This window comes from Schistocerca americana, chromosome 7, assembly GCF_021461395.2.
Source record: "Schistocerca americana isolate TAMUIC-IGC-003095 chromosome 7, iqSchAmer2.1, whole genome shotgun sequence".
NCBI lineage: Eukaryota > Metazoa > Arthropoda > Insecta > Orthoptera > Acrididae > Schistocerca > Schistocerca americana.
Genome location: NC_060125.1, coordinates 362644531 through 362662942, shown reverse-complemented (window position 1 = coordinate 362662942; position 18412 = coordinate 362644531). Strand labels below are relative to the sequence as shown.

The 18412-nt window shown below is 42.4% G+C and overlaps 1 protein-coding gene across 1 annotated transcript in view; it reads right to left on the bottom strand.

Moving 5' to 3' along the window:
• Positions 1-18412, bottom strand: part of LOC124622934 (dipeptidase 1-like) — a 149319-nt gene that overhangs the window by 39129 nt on the left and 91778 nt on the right. Inside the window, exon 6 of the mRNA XM_047148725.1 lies at positions 15444-15620. Coding sequence (XP_047004681.1) covers positions 15444-15620 — 177 coding nt within the window. The remainder of the gene's footprint in view (positions 1-15443; positions 15621-18412) is intronic.

The following is an 18412-nucleotide window of genomic DNA, read 5'->3' as shown; positions in this document are numbered from 1 at the left end:
AATAACTGTTTGGGGCTGTACTTTGACGCTTCTACAAACTCAAATGCAGTACTGTTTCTTATGTATATAGTCATTCCCCCACTCTGCAAAGAGCTACTTGATAAACAGCCAACCGATGTATATCCAAGTAAAGGAAGTCTCTGAATTGTCACACTATTTAAGTGATGCTCTGATGTACCAATAATGTCACAGTCTACATCTATAAGCAGTTCACTGTCTCTAATACCTCTTATATTTTGATGAAATGTACTGATTCCTTCACTTCTTGGATAACTGACATTCTTTGAAGGCGGCTCGTTTGTTAGCAAGACTTCCTTTAACCGGGGAAACCTATCAGATGACTTCAGTTTTAAAAAGGTGCAGCTTTAACACCAACTACTACAGGAAATTTCCCATGAGTAATCCCACCACCGCCCACTACACTGCTACCTATAAGCTTTGCCAACCTTCCACTCTCGTAACTACTGAGTTGCAGGCCACGCCTAATGATAGACTCAACTAGCACCACTGCAGCCTGAGCCATGCCCTCCGCCGTCACTGCCTTCTAAAGTCCCATGTTAACACGCCTGACATCAGGATTAAGATGAGGCCAATCATGACACTGAAACAATTGTACCGACTGCACATTTGTGCTACCATTTTGAGTGGGTATCTTCTCCGGGTCACCAGCTGCATCATTCTCTCCGTCATTATCAAGACTACTTCCAGTTCCATCCACAATGACTACCTGATCCTCTTTCGTAAAATACCTACATAACTCTCCTAAGTTGATTTCCACCTCAGCCAACCCCACGCTAGGCTTCACAATACCGATGATCTAGTACTGATTCCCCAACACTTCCTGCAATTGGTTTACACCTCTGCCATGTGAACTATCTAATAGCAGAACCTTCTTCTTTCCGTTTGAAACTTCAGCTGTCTTAGAATCCTTAACTTCTGAGGTCTGTTGCATGTTTCCTACACATACAGCTACCAGTGGCCCCTCTCCACTAAACTTTCGTCAGGTCTATTGGGATACGCAAAGTATAGCTATCTGAGAATCTCCTCCTCCTAGCTGTCTTCTTATCAGCTGCAAGTTCCCAGTCCCCAGAGCCCTTCTTCTTCATCATCATACCTAGTTCCTCATTTGTGTTTTGTAACTGCATGTGGAAGGCACAGATCTTACTTTCCTACTCCTATATTCACTTATTTGTGCTACAAATTCCGCATTTCTAGGAGAGGATACCGCTAGAATTCCCACTATCTTCCCAATTGCAATCCTCCCCCCCCCCCCCCCCCACACAATTAAAATTCTTTCAATAAATCTCACACCATAACCCAGTACTCACAAACGACAAAGCCCCCACTGCTCACTCACGGTAAAATGTTAACACTTACCGAAAAAACTAAACCTCTACGTTACCGAAGTTCAGTTACTACAGTAGAACGATTTAAAGAGCTAACGGAAGTGATATCGAATTTCGTTCTCTGCCAAGAAAACAACTACATCTATTAACACTACTAAACCACAACTAATACCAACACCACAAAAACTTCACACAATTTCTTGTCGAAAACAAAACATTCAAGGGTCCACAGGAATACACACCGAAAATAAAGACAGTGAGCGAGTGTTTTTACTGAAATATTTCACTAGAAACAGCAAGAAACTCCGCCTGAAAATGGCTGCGCTAAATTTAATAATCGACTAAACACTCATACAACTTTATAAAACACAGGTAGTGAAAGTTTACGAAAGTTTATTAAACCTTTATTTCACCAGAAACAGCACGAGACAACGTTGAAAGTACTATACATAATAACCGAATACAGTATACAAATAACTTTGTCAGTACTTAATTTTAAAACCGTTACAGTCGCAACTGCACGCCGCGAAATGTAAACACACTGCTGCTGTTTCGATGAACCATTGAAAACTATTGTATTTCTTCCAAAGACAATTTCTTTGTATTTTTCATACAGTTATTTCACTTTGGCTTCCCAGCACTTTCTATTCGTTTCATTCCTAAATGACTTATATTGCTCTATCCCTGTTTTTTTCTGAACATTTTCGTACTTCTTTCTTTCGTGATCAATTGAAGTTTTTTTCCGTTACCCAAGGTTTCTTCGCAGTTACCTTCCTTATACCAAAGTTTCTCCGTCTAACACATCTGACTACCTTTATTTGATAAATGTCCGTTCCTAATATAACTAACTACAGAGGTATTCATTATCAAAGTATTTACAACCTTAGAGAACTGCAAACCCATTTCACCATACAACAATACATCAGTATCACTTTTATTAATAGCCGACCGTTGTGACCGAACGGTTCTAGGCGCTTCAGTCCGAAACCACGCTATTGCTACGGTCGCAGGTTCGAATCCTGCCTCGGGCATAATTGTGTGTGATGTCCTTAGGTTAGTTAGGTTTAAGTAGTTCTAAGTCTAGGGGACTGATAACCTCAGATGCTAAGTCCCATAGTGCTTAGAGCCATTTGAACCGTTTTTTATTAGTATCTTGATACTTCCGAATGATTCTCTTAGAGTTTGGTGCATAGTTCAACATTACTAAACTGTGTTCCACGGGTACGCCTTGCAATAAAATACCTGATTTTGTAATATGTCTGACCATGACGTAATTCGGCTAGGATCTTTCCGCATCTCATTCTCTTATGATCTTTGGGCAGTATACATCTACATCTACATCTATACTCCGCGAGCCACCTTACGGTGTGTGGCGGAGGGTACTTATTGTACCACTATCTGATCCCCCCTTCCCTGTTCCATTCACGAATTGTGCGTGGGAAGAACGACTGCTTGTAAGTCTCCGTATTTGCTCTAATTTCTCGGATCTTTTCGTTGTGATCATTACGCGAGATATATGTGGGCGGTAGTAATATGTTGCCCATCTCTTCCCGGAATGTGCTCTCTCGTAATTTCGATAATAAACCTCTCCGTATTGCGTAACGCCTTTCTTGAAGTGTCCGCCACTGGAGCTTGTTCAGCATCTCCGTAACGCTCTCGCGCTGACTAAATGTCCCCATGACGAATCGCGCTGCTTTTCGCTGGATCATGTCTATCTCCTCTATTAATCCAACCTGGTAAGGGTCCCATACTGATGAGCAATACTCAAGAATCGGACGAACAAGCGTTTTGTAAGCTACTTCTTTCGTCGATGAGTCACATTTTCTTAGAATTCTTCCTATGAATCTCAACCTGGCGCCTGCTTTTCCCAATATTTGTTTTATGTGATCATTCCACTTCAGATCGCTCCGGATAGTAACTCCTAAGTATTTTACGGTCGTTACCGCTTCCAATGATTTACTACCTATGGCATAATCGTACTGGAATGGATTTCTGCCCCTATGTATGCGCATTATATTACATTTATCTACGTTTAGGGAAAGCTGCCAGCTGTCGCACCATGCATTAATCCTCTGCAGGTCCTCCTGGAGTACGTACGAGTCTTCTGATGTTGCTACTTTCTTGTAGACAACCGTGTCATCTGCAAATAGCCTCACGGAGCTACCGATGTTGTCAACTAAGTCATTTATGTTTATTGTAAACAATAAAGGTCCTATCACGCTTCCCTGCGGTACTCCCGAAATTACCTCTACATCTGCAGATTTTGAACCGTTAAGAATGACATGTTGTGTTCTTTCTTCTAGGAAATCCTGAATCCAATCACAAACCTGGTCCGATATTCCGTAAGCTCGTATTTTTTTCACTAAACGTAAGTGCGGAACCGTATCAAATGCCTTCCTGAAGTCCAGGAATACGGCATCAATCTGCTCGCCAGTGTCTACGGCACTGTGAATTTCTTGGGCAAATAGGGCGAGCTGAGTTTCACATGATCTCTGTTTGCGGAATCCATGTTGGTTATGATGAAGGAGATTTGTATTATCTAAGAACGTCATAATACGAGAACACAAAACATGTTCCATTATTCTACAACAGATTGACGTAAGCGAAATAGGCCTATAATTATTCGCATCTGATTTATGACCCTTCTTGAAAATGGGAACGACCTGCGCTTTCTTCCAGTCGCTAGGTACTTTACGTTCTTCCAGCGATCTACGATAAATTGCTGATGGAAAGGGGGCAAGTTCTTTAGCATAATCACTGTAGAATCTTAAGGGTATCTCGTCTGGTCCGGATGCTTTTCCGCTACTAAGTGATAGCAGTTGTTTTTCAGTTCCGATATCGTTTATTTCAATATTTTCCATTTTGGCGTCCGTGCGACGGCTGAAGTCAGGGACCGTGTTACGATTTTCCGCAGTGAAACAGTTTCGGAACACTGAATTCAGTATTTCTGCCTTTCTCCGGTCGTCCTCTGTTTCGGTGCCATCGTGGTCAACGAGTGACTGAATAGGGGATTTAGATCCGCTTACCGATTTTACATATGACCAAAACTTTTTAGGGTTCTTGTTTAGATTGTTTGCCAATGTTTTATGTTCGAATTCGTTGAATGCTTCTCTCATTGCTCTCTTTACGCTCTTTTTCGCTTCGTTCAGCTTTTCCTTATCAGCTATGATTCGACTACTCTTAAACCTATGATGAAGCTTTCTTTGTTTCCGTAGTACCTTTCGTACATGATTGTTATACCACGGTGGATCTTTCCCCTCGCTTTGGACCTTAGTCGGTACGAACTTATCTAAGGCGTACTGGACGATGTTTCTGAATTTTTTCCATTTTTGTTCCACATCCTCTTCCTCAGAAATGAACGTTTGATGGTGGTCACTCAGATATTCTGCGATTTGTGCCCTATCACTCTTGTTAAGCAAATATATTTTCCTTCCTTTCTTGGCATTTCTTATTACACTTGTAGTCATTGATGCAACCACTGACTTATGATCACTGATACCCTCTTCTACATTCACGGAGTCGAAAAGTTCCGGTATATTTGTTGCTATGAGGTCTAAAACGTTAGTTTCACGAGTTGGTTCTCTAACTATCTGCTCGAAGTAATTCTCGGACAAGGCAGTCAGGATAATGTCACAAGAGTCTCTGTCCCTGGCTCCAGTTCTGATTGTGTGACTATCCCATTCTATACCTGGTAGATTGAAGTCTCCCCCTATTACAATAGTATGATCACGAAACTTCTTCACGACGTTCTGCAGGTTCTCTCTGAGGCGCTCAACTACTACGGTTGCTGATGCAGGTGGTCTATAGAAGCATCCGACTATCATATCTGACCCACCTTTGATACTTAACTTAACCCAGATTATTTCACATTCGCATTCGCTAATAACTTCACTGGATATTATTGAATTCTTTACTGCTATAAATACTCCTCCACCATTGGCGTTTACCCTATCCTTGCGGTATATATTCCATTCTGTGTCTAGGATTTCGTTACTGTTCACTTCCGGTTTTAACCAACTTTCCGTTCCTAATACTATATGCGCACTATTTCCTTCAATAAGAGATACTAATTCAGGAACCTTGCCCTGGATACTCCTGCAGTTTACCAATATTACGTTAACTTTTCCTGTTTTTGGTCTCTGAGGACGGACGTTCTTTATCAACGATGATAATGTCCTCTCTGGTAAGCCGTCAGGTATTTTATCGTTTCGCCCAAGGGGGGGTCCTTCTAACCTAAAAAACCCCCGTGTGCACGCCACATGTACTCTGCTACCCTAGTAGCTGCTTCCGGTGTGTAGTGCACGCCTGACCTGTCTAGGGGGGCCCTACAGTTCTCCACCCAATAACGGAGGTCGATGAATTTGCAACCATTATAGTCGCAGAGTCGTCTGAGCCTCTGGTTTAGACCCTCCACACGGCCCCAAACCAGAGGACCGCGATCGACTCTGGGCACTATGCTGCAGATATTAAGCTCAGCTTGCACTCCGCGTGCGATACTGGTTGTCTTCACCAAATCAGCCAGCCGCCGGAAGGAACCAAGGATGGCCTCAGAACCCAAGCGGCAGGCGTCATTCGTTCCGACATGTGCTACTATCTGCAGCCGGTCACACCCAGTGCGTTCAATAGCTGCCGGAAGGGCCTCCTCCACATTACGGACGAGACCCCCCGGCAAGCACACCGAGTGCACACTGGCATTCTTCCCCGACCTACCCGCTATTTTCCTGAGGGGCTCCATAACCCGCCTAACGTTGGAGCTCCCTATAACTAATAGGCCCGCCCTCTGTGACTGTCGGGACCTTGCCGGAGAATCGGCCACTGGCCCAACAGGCGAGGCATCCTGTGGTGGCTCGGAAACGATGTCATCACCACTAGGAAGCACCCCGTACCTGTTGGAAAGGGGTAAGGCAGCTGCCACGCGGCCAGATCCCACCTTTGCCTTTCGGCCAGGCACGCGCGAGCCCACCACTGTCCGCCATTCACCCTGGAGTGATGGCTGACCGGTAAGATGCTCACTGCCGGAAGACGCAGCGACATCAGGGGTTCCATGTGATTCCAAGGCCACCGAAGTAGGCATAGGTCTCACCACAGTTGCCCCAACGCCACTACGAGCCGACGCCTGCGCCTTGAGCTCGATGAGCCTAACAGACAAAGCCGCCACCTGCCCCCGAAGAGTGGCCAATTCTCCTTGCGTCCGCTCACAACAACCACAGTCCCTACACATGACTATGTTTACCCTACTCTATACGGTGACAAATTCCCAAGATAATCTTCTGATGAGCTACTCTGATAATCAAGAAACACTCACTGAAATACGAGACGCGAAAACTACGCTAGGCTTTCCCAGAAAAACTATTTAAAAGCTAAGCGCAGCAAATAAGTACAAAAACGCTTTATACAAACAGTACTCGCTGCTGCTGGTGCTCTCGCTCTGGCTGTCACAAGACAACTGCTGATTCAAGTGACTAGTGGCTAACGGCCGCGAAACAAACAAAAGACGGTTTTAGGGCGCTTTCTGTTCTAAACGATCAAGAAAACACTAAGAAATCTAACACGAAAACTACGTAAAGTTTTATCAAGAACTGTTAGTTACTATGCAGAGCAGATAAACACAAATAGAATCCCTTCCTTAGTGGATGGTCGTAAACAAAATTCAAAATAAACGCTTTATACAAACAGTACTCGCTGCTGCTGGTGCTCTCGCTCTGGCTGTCACTAATTGAAATGTATTGAGTTTTTGTACGTCTATCCTTTTGACTGGCGGTCTGCGAGACCACGGCCGTTCGCTTATTGTACGAAAATGAAGCGCATACAGCCGTCATTATCATCTTATTTATTGTTTAGCCACCACTTTTGGCGCTTCAGTGCACCATCTTCAGGCCTTAGTTGATGCTGAAGGGGTTATTACAATCCATATATACGACGCGTCAGTCGCCAGCATAGCTGGTTTACGAAGACTATTTGTAACTGTTATGTTTTTCCAAGCACTGACTGTTGATGGTTGGAGTGACATCACAGTTAATGATCGTCTGCGTAAACCAGTTATGTTAACCACTGATGCGTCATATGTATGGATCTTAGCATCAACTAAGGCGAGAAGATGACGCACTGAAGCGTCGAAACTGGTAGCCACACAGTAAGTAAGATCATAAGGACAGCTGTAGGGGATTCATTTCCTTACAATACTAAATTTACTGACGAATTCAGCCTCCCATCTAACTCCGTATTCTCCTATCTATGCTGTTCCTGCCTCTACCATCGCGTTCCAACCACCCACATGATTGTTAGACTTTCATCGCCCTTTACCAACTGAGCTGCACATTCAGACTCTCGTATGCTTTCTCTATCTCTTCATCTTCTGTTGGTGACTTTGGCACGTGCATCTCAATATGTCTAGCGTTCGTTTGCAGTTGATTGTCATGAAAACAGTACCATCAATCAACTGTTGTCAGTACCACATTCTCTCCCGTACCTCCTATTCATGAATCCTACTGTCATAACACAACTTTCTGATACTATTAATTTTATGCTACGTTAATTATACCAGAAATTTTTATACTCTTTCTATTTCACTTCACAGACCAGCACATTATTTAGATTGAACTTTATCGTCTCCTTTACTGTATTTTCTAGTTTCCCTACCAATTACATTTTTCTGACCTTTACACGTTATGACTCGTAGAAGGTTGATTATTCAATTTTTTTCTCATTATTATCTTACCCTTGGCAGACTTTCCCGGAAATCCGATTGGGCATTAATCAGGAATCTTTAGCCAATGGAGTCAGTATCATGACACTTTTTCAATTACAGGCCACATGCCCCATGGATCAATATCTACATCTACGTGATTACTTCGCTATTCACAATAAAGTTCCTGGCAGAGGATTCAATGAGCCACCATAAAGCTGTCTCTCTACCGTTCCACTCTCGAATGGCGTGCGGGATAAACGAGCACTTAAATTTTTCTGTGCGAGCCCTCGTTTCCCTTTTTTTCTCATGATGATCATTTCGCCCTATGTAGGTGGGTGCCAACAGAATGTTCTCGCAATCGGAGGAGAAAACTGATTATTGAAATTTAATGAAAATATCCCGTCGCAACGAAAAACGCCTTTGTTTTAATGGTTGCCACTCCAATTCACGTACATTTCTGTGGCACTATCTCCCCTATTTCGCGATAATACGAGAACGAGCTGCCCTTTTTGTACTTTTGCGCGTTATCCGTCAGTCCAACCTGATGCAGATCCCACACCGAACAGCAATGCTAGAGAATAGGGTGGGCAAACGTGGTCTAAGCAGTCTCTTTAGTAGACCTATTGCACCTTCCAAGTGTTCTGCCAATGAATCGTAGCCTATGGTTTGCTCTACTCAAAACATTATCTATGTGATCGTTTCAATTTATGATATTTGTAATTGTAATTCCTAAGTATTTGGCTGAATTTACAGCCTTCAGATTTGTGTCACTTATCACGTAATCGAAATTTAGTGGATTTCTTTTAGTAGTCATGTGAATCACTTCACACTTTTCTTTATTCAGTGACAATTGCCACTTTTCCACCAAACAGATATCTTATCTAAATCATTTTGCTGTTCGTTTTGGTCATCTGATGACTTTACAAGACGGTAAATCACAGCATCATCTGCATACTATCTAAGACAGCTGCAGAGATTGTCTCCTTTGTCATTAATATAGATGAGGAACAAAATAGGCCCTATAACGCTTCCTTGGGGAACGTCGGAAATTACTTCTGGTTTACTCGATGACTTTCCGTCTATTACTACGAACTGTGACCTTTCTGACACGAAATCACGAATCCAGACGCACAACTGAGGCGATATTCCATTGGCATGCAGTTTTGTTAGAAGACGCTCGTGTCTAAAGCCTTCTGGAAATCTAAAAATATGGAATCAATTTGACATCCCCTGTAGATAGCACTCATTACTTCATGATTACAAAGAGCTTGATGTGTTTCGCAAAAAGGATATTTTCTGAATCCGTGCTAAGTGTCAATAAATCATTTTCTTCGACGTACTTCGTAATGTTGGAATACAGTATATGTTCCAAACCCCTACTGAAAATTTGCTTTAGTGGCACTGTCATCATTGACTTCACCGTTGTTATCGCGCTGTGAAGGTATTGACTGCGTCTTGCCACTGGTGTGCTTTATGCATGACCAGAATCTCTTTGGGTTTTCTGCCAGATTTCGAGACAGTTTCGTTGTGGAAATTATTAAAAGCATCTTGCATTAAAGTACGCGGTATACTTCGAACTTCTGCAAAACTTTGCCAGTCTTGGGGATTTTGTGTTCTTTTAAAAGAACGCTGTCACGAAGTTGCTGTCACATTTTCGTATGGAGCATCTGTATAACGAGTGGAATTCACGTTATCCAGTTTTTATGGCGCTATTCGGTAAGTTAGTTTATTTGGATAAAAGTGCATGGGGCCTGAAGATTACACAACGAATTGTCGAAACTGGTTGCTTTCAGAATAAAATAAAATATCGTAAAGTATATGACAGTTGGTGAATTTTATTGATATTGAAAAGTTTCTACCGGGCAAACGGGAAGAACGTCTGGCAATAGATCTGTATACATGTCATAGCTGTTTGACTAAAAGATTACAGTAAGTCAGTTGTTGCAATTCCTCTGAACGTAACACGACACAAAATAACAGGCAAGAGTACGGCACGAATAAAGAATTTTGCATACACAGCCAAAAGGCACGAAGTTAAATACCTTAGAGACACTAGAAACCCACGAAAATCAGAAGCTAGAGCTAGATGTAATTCTGTATAAAAACTTTAGCAATGAAAACACAAAAGCAATAAAGAATTAGAGAGAGGCACGTTTCTTCCTTCAAACCAAATCAAAGGTAATTATTAGGGCATAATTTTATTTTCTGTAGACCCTCTTCTTCTACATACAATAATAACGTTAATTTCAAAACAAAATTACAATCAACTTCAGTTCATGCAACAAAATCACTCTCAAGCTAAGTAATGCATTGTTTTTTTAAAAATTATAAGCATTACTTACTGATAAAGCAAAACACTCACAGATCACATTTATGTATTCAGTATATGTAAATAACGTAGAATCGTAACAAAACAATACCCACAGATATATAACTTTAAAATAATCTTTCCACATTATGAAACGAACGCACTTATAACATAGTTGTAAGACAGCAGACGCTAAGTACGAGTACTTGCAGCATCCCTAATAAAGTTTGTTAACAGTTAATGTGTAAAGTTCAAATCCAGAGTCCTCGAGGAAAGTACAGAACGAAACTCCGCTAGACGTGTACTGTTCAACTGTGTGTGAATTCCTCAGGGACCAAACTGCCGAGGTCATGGGTCCCTAGACTTACACACTACTTAAACTAACTTATGCTAAGAACAACACACACATACATGCCCGAGGGAGCTCAATGACTGATTATGCTATGTGTATTACTAATACTTGCATTAGTGTTTAGTCGTTTGCAAAGACATTGCCGGTGTGCGAGTATGACAAAGGAACAGATTTCAAGATTCATTGAATAAACTATAAGAGAGGTCTCACTCATGTCAAGATTTTTGCACGAAGTGTGATTTAATATTTTAATGATTATTGTGCTGTACTGATGCGATGCATATTTATATTGATCTGATAGCCGAAAAAGTCTTGATAATGAATCATTTCGTTTATACCTGCTCCTGTGACTTCATCACTTATTTTAGAAATGTAGAGACAGTCAAACGCAGTAATTTAGTTATATTTGCTGTCAAAATCGAATGCCTGCATACACACAAACACACACACACACACACACACACACACACACACACACACACACACACACACTTATGAAACGCATTTAATTGGGTTGAACATTAATTTAGTTAGAGTTTCATAGCCTGATCCTATTAACGCTGGGAGGAGCCCATACATCTGTGTAGGGTAATCGGATTAAGTCTCGTACATTTTCGGCTGCAAACAATTTATTTAATCATTTAGAGTGGTCCTCAATAAAGTTCGTTGTTCGATTTTGTCTCATCTCGCGACGCAGTAAGTGAAGTGAATGATGAATATTGAACGAATAACCAGATTATTAATTACGATTTTAAATACATGAGAAAAACAGCTTTCATATTTCAATAAATAAAATTAACACTCACATATAACAATTTTGGTCAGAGTTTACAATATTTCACTAAACAAATATTATTCACAACGGACAACGTTCGTACTACCGGCGAGGGAAGTACTAATCGGCGGACTCATATCATCTTTCTGCTCTGCTGTACTTGTAACAGTGAAATAATTTTTAATGAGGGTCGCCAGCTATCACTTTTCTCTTCGAAACAAGGTTGCAGTCATAGCCTACGAATGACACGAGGCAGGAATGGAGGTTGATATGCCACTAATTACGGACTGCCTGTGTGAGCTGCAGACAGCTGCAACTTTAAACTAGTGCTATGACAGGATCTGGGAGGAGGGGGGGAGGAGATGGGGGGAGCGTTTTTCACTAGTAACTAAAACGTCCTGGATCCCAGGCTCAAACCCAGGTTAAAATTTGAATAAAAATCATTATTAACTTTCTGTAAAAGAAGTTGCCCTCGTTCTGCCAACGGCCTTGAAAACAGGGCGGGAGAGCGGGTGGAGGTTACTGACTCCTTCTTGCTCTTCGAGTGGAAAGCTACCACTGAAAGGCGGAGTCAGTAATGACCAATTCCATGAGAATGCACATTAAAAACACCTGATGTGTAGTCACAGAAAATTAGACGCGCAACTGGAAAAGTGTCATGATGATCTCTCTGTTAACAAAAGATCCCTGATTTGCCCCCCATTCGAATTTCTGGGACTGCCTAGTTGGATGTAATCACGAGAGAATGAATAACAATCGAAGTGGTAACATTCCAAGAGACGAAGCGTAATGTGGGTGTGGTAGGGAAGCTACAAAATCTCAAATTGAAACGCAAGGACTCAATCTGTAGCGGTGATCAGTGAATTGAAACGGTAAGAAGATAACAATTTCTTATCAAACGAATACAGTAGTAGTAGTAGTAGAAAATAGTATGGCTGCAGTATGATTCTTTAGGGACAGGAAGGTAGGCAGGAAGGTAGTGACTTACGGTGAACTTTACGAATCAAACCAACGGCGATAGCAACAGTTCAAGTATACATGCCAAAGTGGCAAACAAAAGATAAAGACGTAAAGTATAGGAGGATACTGACTGGGTAATTCCGTCTGTAAAGGGATAATAAATGTTCAAATGTATGTGAATTCCTAAAGGACCAAACTGCTGAGATCATCGGTCTCTAGGCTTACACACTACTTAAACTAACTAATGCTAAGAACAACACACACCATGCCCGAGGGAGGACTCGAACCTCCGGCGGGAGGGGCTGAGCGATCCGTCTCATGGCGACTCAAACTGCGCGGTTACTCCGCGATCCAAAGGGATAATAACCTCGGTCATTGAAACGGGGTGTAGGGGAAGAAATAGAGAAAGGGTTGCGGGAGAATATTGGTTAGGTAATAGGAATAAGAGAGGAGAAAGTCTAAATGAGTTTTGCAATAAATTTCAGCTAAGAAATAGCGAATGCTCTATTGAGAAATCACAAGAGGAGACTATATAGTTGCAAAAGGCCCAGAGACACGGGAGGATTCAAGTTGGATTATATCATGATCGGACAGAGATTCTGGAATCGGACAGAGATTCTGGACTTATATACTCGATTGTAGAGTGTACCCCAGATTTGGTATGGGTTTGGATCACAATTTGGTACTGATGAAGATAGACGAAAATTTAAGAGGATTGTCCCGGAAGAATTAATGTGGATAGAAGTGTAGTAATGAAGTACTGAAGAATGACAAGCCGAGTTTTAAGTTCTCTAACGTTGTGAATAACGTGGTAGTGTGGGTAATTAAAGACAAATGGACGTTTCTAAAACGGGCCATCACAGGAGATGAGCAGATATAGGTAGAAGGAGGAAATTGCGACGAACCTTTGAGTAGCAAAAGAAATACTGTAATTGGTAGATGAGAGAAGGACAAAAACATTCTGGGAAAGACAGGAATACAGCACGTAAGTCACTTTGTGACTTTCTTGTGAAATTGTCACAAGAAAAAAGTGTAGTCGGAAAAGAAATCGTATTTGGAAGGGTCTTTGGAAAGACTGATTCAGCAGATAAGAAGTCACAACAACCTTCGTTGAAAGTAAACTCAAGGGCGTCAAAATTAAGAGTGCAGAGGGAATTTCAGTGTTAAAAGAAGGAGAGAGCGGACAGTTGTAATGGGTACACTAAAGGTCTCCACGAAGGGGAGGACTTCTCTGATGACGTGTCAGGAGAAGAAATTTAAGTCTGTAAGGATGACATAGGGAATCCGCTATGAGAGACAGAAAGAGCTTTAGAAGACTTGCGATCCAATAAGGCAGAAGGGGTAGATAACATGGTATCGGAGTTTGTAAAATGATTGGAGGGAAGTGGCAACCAGACAAGTCTGTGTGTAGAATCTTTCAGACAGGAGAAATTGTATCGTATTTTAGAAAAGTATCACATACACAAAACGAAGTTAGGAACGGCAAACAAGTGCCACAGCTATCCTATAATCACCTTAACAGCTCATGCATTTAAGTTGCTGTCAAGATAATAAAGCATGGTCACAAAATAGAGGGTCTATGGATGCCGATCAGTTACAGTTTCGGAAGGTAAAAGCACCAGGAGACGTTTGCGGTTAATAACGGAAGCAAGACTTCAGAAAAGTCAGAAGGCTTTCATAGGATCTGTCGACCTAGAAAAAGAATTCGATGATGTAAATGGTGCAAGATTGGGAAAATTCTGAGGGAAGGAGGAGTAATGTACAGGAAGAGACGTCTAATATAATCGTACAATATGTGAAAGGAGCAAGAGAAAGCTTTAGGATGTTTGATGATATTATTCCAGAATTATTTGAGAGTTTTGGAGTACCTCCTGCAAAAAGAGTTACTACTGCATCTCACCAAGTTGCGATGTGTGATTGGTTATTATAGTCGTTAGTGATGCGCTTGAATGCTCTTTCTTCTGAACGTCTTCTATCTAAACTCTGTATTAATCGTTTCCAATAATGGACGAAGACATATTGGTGACAGAGGTGATGGACATCGTGGTTTGAGCGGCTCTTCCACAAATTGCGATAACTACTTCACGATTCCACCAGACACGCACATCCAACTCCAATCGCCAGGTATATTACGCCTCTGGACTCTGATAACGACATCACTCCGATCCGCTGAACTTTGCCGAATCCGTCCTGATTTACCTCTGCGCGACTCCGATAAAATAATCAGTCGATTATTTTGATAGACTCTGAAGCTTTGCCTCTGGCTAACTCCCCTACGTCATGTCGAAAACTTTGTACTTGATCACGTTAATCAACTGGCACTGATTGGATACTGTAAAAGAGCTGGAATTTTGGAGCTTCCATCCCGCCCTCCCTCCCCCCCCCCCCCTGCTTTATTCTCCCTATCCCGCTATTTTATTGTGGGCTTTCAGTTGATACCAGAACATGGGGACAGACGATTTGAGTTCTATTAACAAATTATGGCCAGTTAATACTGTAACCGAAAATGTGTTCATTTGCTATAGGTTACAGCAGCCGTGCATACTAATAAACTGTAATTTTTAAGCCCTTTTAACTTCGATTTTTCACATCTCTTACACGTATTATTCTCTGTCGTAGAGATACCAGTGGTTGTGACAGCACGGAGGTTGGCGCCCTGTTGACAAAAACCTTGCGCAACACCGCACTTTGCTGTGGTTTTTGTTTCGGCGCTCAGACTGAACCATTCTCACTTTTTCTCGTGTAAGTGGTACAGTCCGTGCACTGTAAGACTGCACATGCAGCATGACTAAGCACTTCCTTTTGTGTGTATGTTGGGGGGGGGGGGGGGGCAGCAGGGAGGAGCGGAGGGAGATGAGGAATACTAGCACGTGTAGCCACGTGGTAGGCAAGCGGAGGCGATCGACGAGTGCGGACGCTCATATGTGCAGGTTCGTTCCTTTCCGGTTCATATCGCAGAGGTACACGGCTCGGCACTCTGCTGGCCACTGGAATGCCGCAATTAGGATACTCACGACCAGGCGAAGCACGTGGTCCGGAACGTTGCGGGAGCTGTTGCAGAGCGCATGCGCCGCGGAGTGCGAGAAGATGACCGGCGCGCGGCTGGTGCGCAGGGCGTCCAGCATCGTTGGCACCGACACGTGCGACAGGTCCACCATCATGCCCAGGCGGTTCATCTCGCGCACCACCAGCTGCAAAAGCGCCAACAGTGGGAGCCTTTATTGGAACTACATTCCCTCGCCCGTGGCGAGCTTGAGTATCAGCGTAAAATTGCATCTCTTCACCCTACAGCATTAATGATCTAAGGCGTGTATATTTCTATTGTCTATTGTCAAACCACAATTTCTGAAAGATGTTTATATTTCATTAATAGGATTAAGTAGAAATAATTAATATTTGTCATTTCGGAAATAATTGTGGTAGCAGGGAATGTCTGCACCAAAGTGTTGTTGGCGGGAGAGACCACGCAGTGATATAATTTTAAAAAGGGCGGGAGAGACCGCGTATGGATACATTTTAAGAAAAGAGCGGGAAAGAGCGCGCATTGATACATTTCTTAATGGTAGCAGGGATTGTCTGCACCAGAAAGCATTGTTGGCTGGAGAGACCGCACTTTAGCGTTCGTAGGAAGTCAGTAGTAAGCGAGAAGTGAAGCGAGTCGGTAGCAGGTTTGAAGCGAGAGGTTGAGAGGAGCGGTGTGCATGCCAGTCACCAGCTATGATTTACAAGAGATTATAAACGGATGTACAGAGACATCAGGTAACTATTATCATAAGAGGAACTAATATTATTGAATTAATTTTTTTTTTAAGAAACTCTAGACTACTGAAGGTATGTTTGCGCAATGCTAGTTGTATGATTATTGTAAAAAGTAAGTACCATTTGAACGCTTGTAAAACCATTTCATTACCAACAGTAAATATTTGAAGAATCGTTTTCAGAATATAATTAATTTTTGCCAGCAATATTGCATTACTGATTATTATCCACCCCAAAAACCATCAACGTAAAACTTTGCAAAATTTTATTGTTGTCAAGAAAAAGTTTAACTATGAATTACGTAACTGCAGTCAAATTAATTAATGAATAACGTCAGCTTTACTATTAACGAATAACGTCAGCTTTGGTAATAAATACAGCCACTTATTATGACAGCCCACCAGCAGCTAATAGAGTGTAGTAAAACAGAGTAAGTATATTCATGTCGTAGTTCGATGTAGCAGTCAGATGGCGATCCAGTAACAGTAAAAAAAGGTAAGGAACAGTTTTGGGTTATTGCAGGTAACGACTGAGGGCCACGACATCGACACATTCTATGTTTCGTCAAAATAATCAGCAAATCACTTTTAATAAGCAGCATTTAAATTTGTATGCGAAGATTTCACGGAGTTTCTAACAGTATAACTATCACTTGGCAAAAATGTGAAGTACCCAAAAGTCATTGTCGGACGACAATGTACATACTATTGGCGAGTGTGCAAATGATTAGTGTTTCAATTCTCTGTGGTAGCTAGGACGCCCACCTCAGTGCATTAGTGCCATTCGTCTTTAGTAATATCACCAGGACTGCTAGGGTACATAAGGGCTATGAACAGCGTCAGGTGATGAATGGTCACTATGAACGGCACGAAGATGCCGCGTACTCAGGTGACACAGCGTTATCAGCGCCTGAGAGAGTAGAAAAGGGGTCTTATTATGTGTCTCCATTTGGCTAGCTTGTCGAAACTTGCAATATGCAGATTTCTGGGACATGGTATGTGACAGTGCCCTCATGATGCACTGCATGGGCACATGAGGGCAGGCACACTCGTCGTCAACGTTGCCGTCGATCATGTCTGGCCACCACAAAGGAGGATCGCCGTATTGTGTACTGAGCCCATCATCTCACACTATTGGTCAGAGACTAGCAGTTGCCATGGGTAGGATACCATTAACAAGACAACACAAACGGTTGCATTTTGAGTCGTCTTGAACTGCTAATGAATTGCACCGCACTGTGTTCACCAAGGTATCATAGTTCTGTACTAATATGCATGACCATCGTAGGCAGGCAGGTATGGCGGAGACTTATCTCTCTTTCTTCCAATATTTTGGAAAGGCATAGGTACTCCTGTCATCGAGATGTGGTGAGCCATATGGTATAACTCCAGGTTATTGTAGGAACTCTGATGCCACAGCTATAGGTCACGAGTATGCTGTTTCGTCATATGTTACCTCTCGCGTGACAGTGCCGTGGTGCCATTTTTCAACCGAAGAATGCTCGTCCACACACGGCACGTGCCTTCACAAACTGTCTACGCGATTTTGAGGTATTGCCGTAGCCAGCGAGATCTTCAGATGTACCTCTGATAGAACATGTGCGGAACCACCTCGGATGTCATTCAGCATCATTCGTGAAAGTGGCGAGGGTAGAGGAGCCGCAACGTCATACTGATAGGTGGCCTCACACTGCCAGTGTGGCAAGAGCAGACCGTTTATTCTTATTTTCCCCTGGGTAGAAGGTAAGGTGTTGAAGTGTGGACATGTGGACGTAAAACGGGTAGTCTACGCTGACAGGGGTAGTCCACTTAATGGTGCAGTAACGACCAAAAAGAAAATATTAGATTGTCAGTTACGTGACCAGATGTGTGTACATATTAAGGTACCACATATACAAATATCTGCAATTATACCCCTCACAAGGGAACCTCCCCATCGCACCCCCCTCACATTTAGTTGTAAGTTGGCACAGTGGATAGGCCTTGAAAAACTGAACACAGATCAATCGAGAAAACAGGAAGAAGTTGTGTGGAACTATGAAAAAGTATGCAAAATATACAAACTGAGTAGTCCATGTGCAAGACAGGCCACATCAAGGAGAGTGTGAACTTGGTTACACCGTGGTACCGTGGTTAGCGTGAGCAGCTGTGGAACGGGATGTCCTTGGTTCAAGTCTTTCCTCGAGTGGAAAGTTTACTTTTTTTATTTTCGCAATGTTTTTATC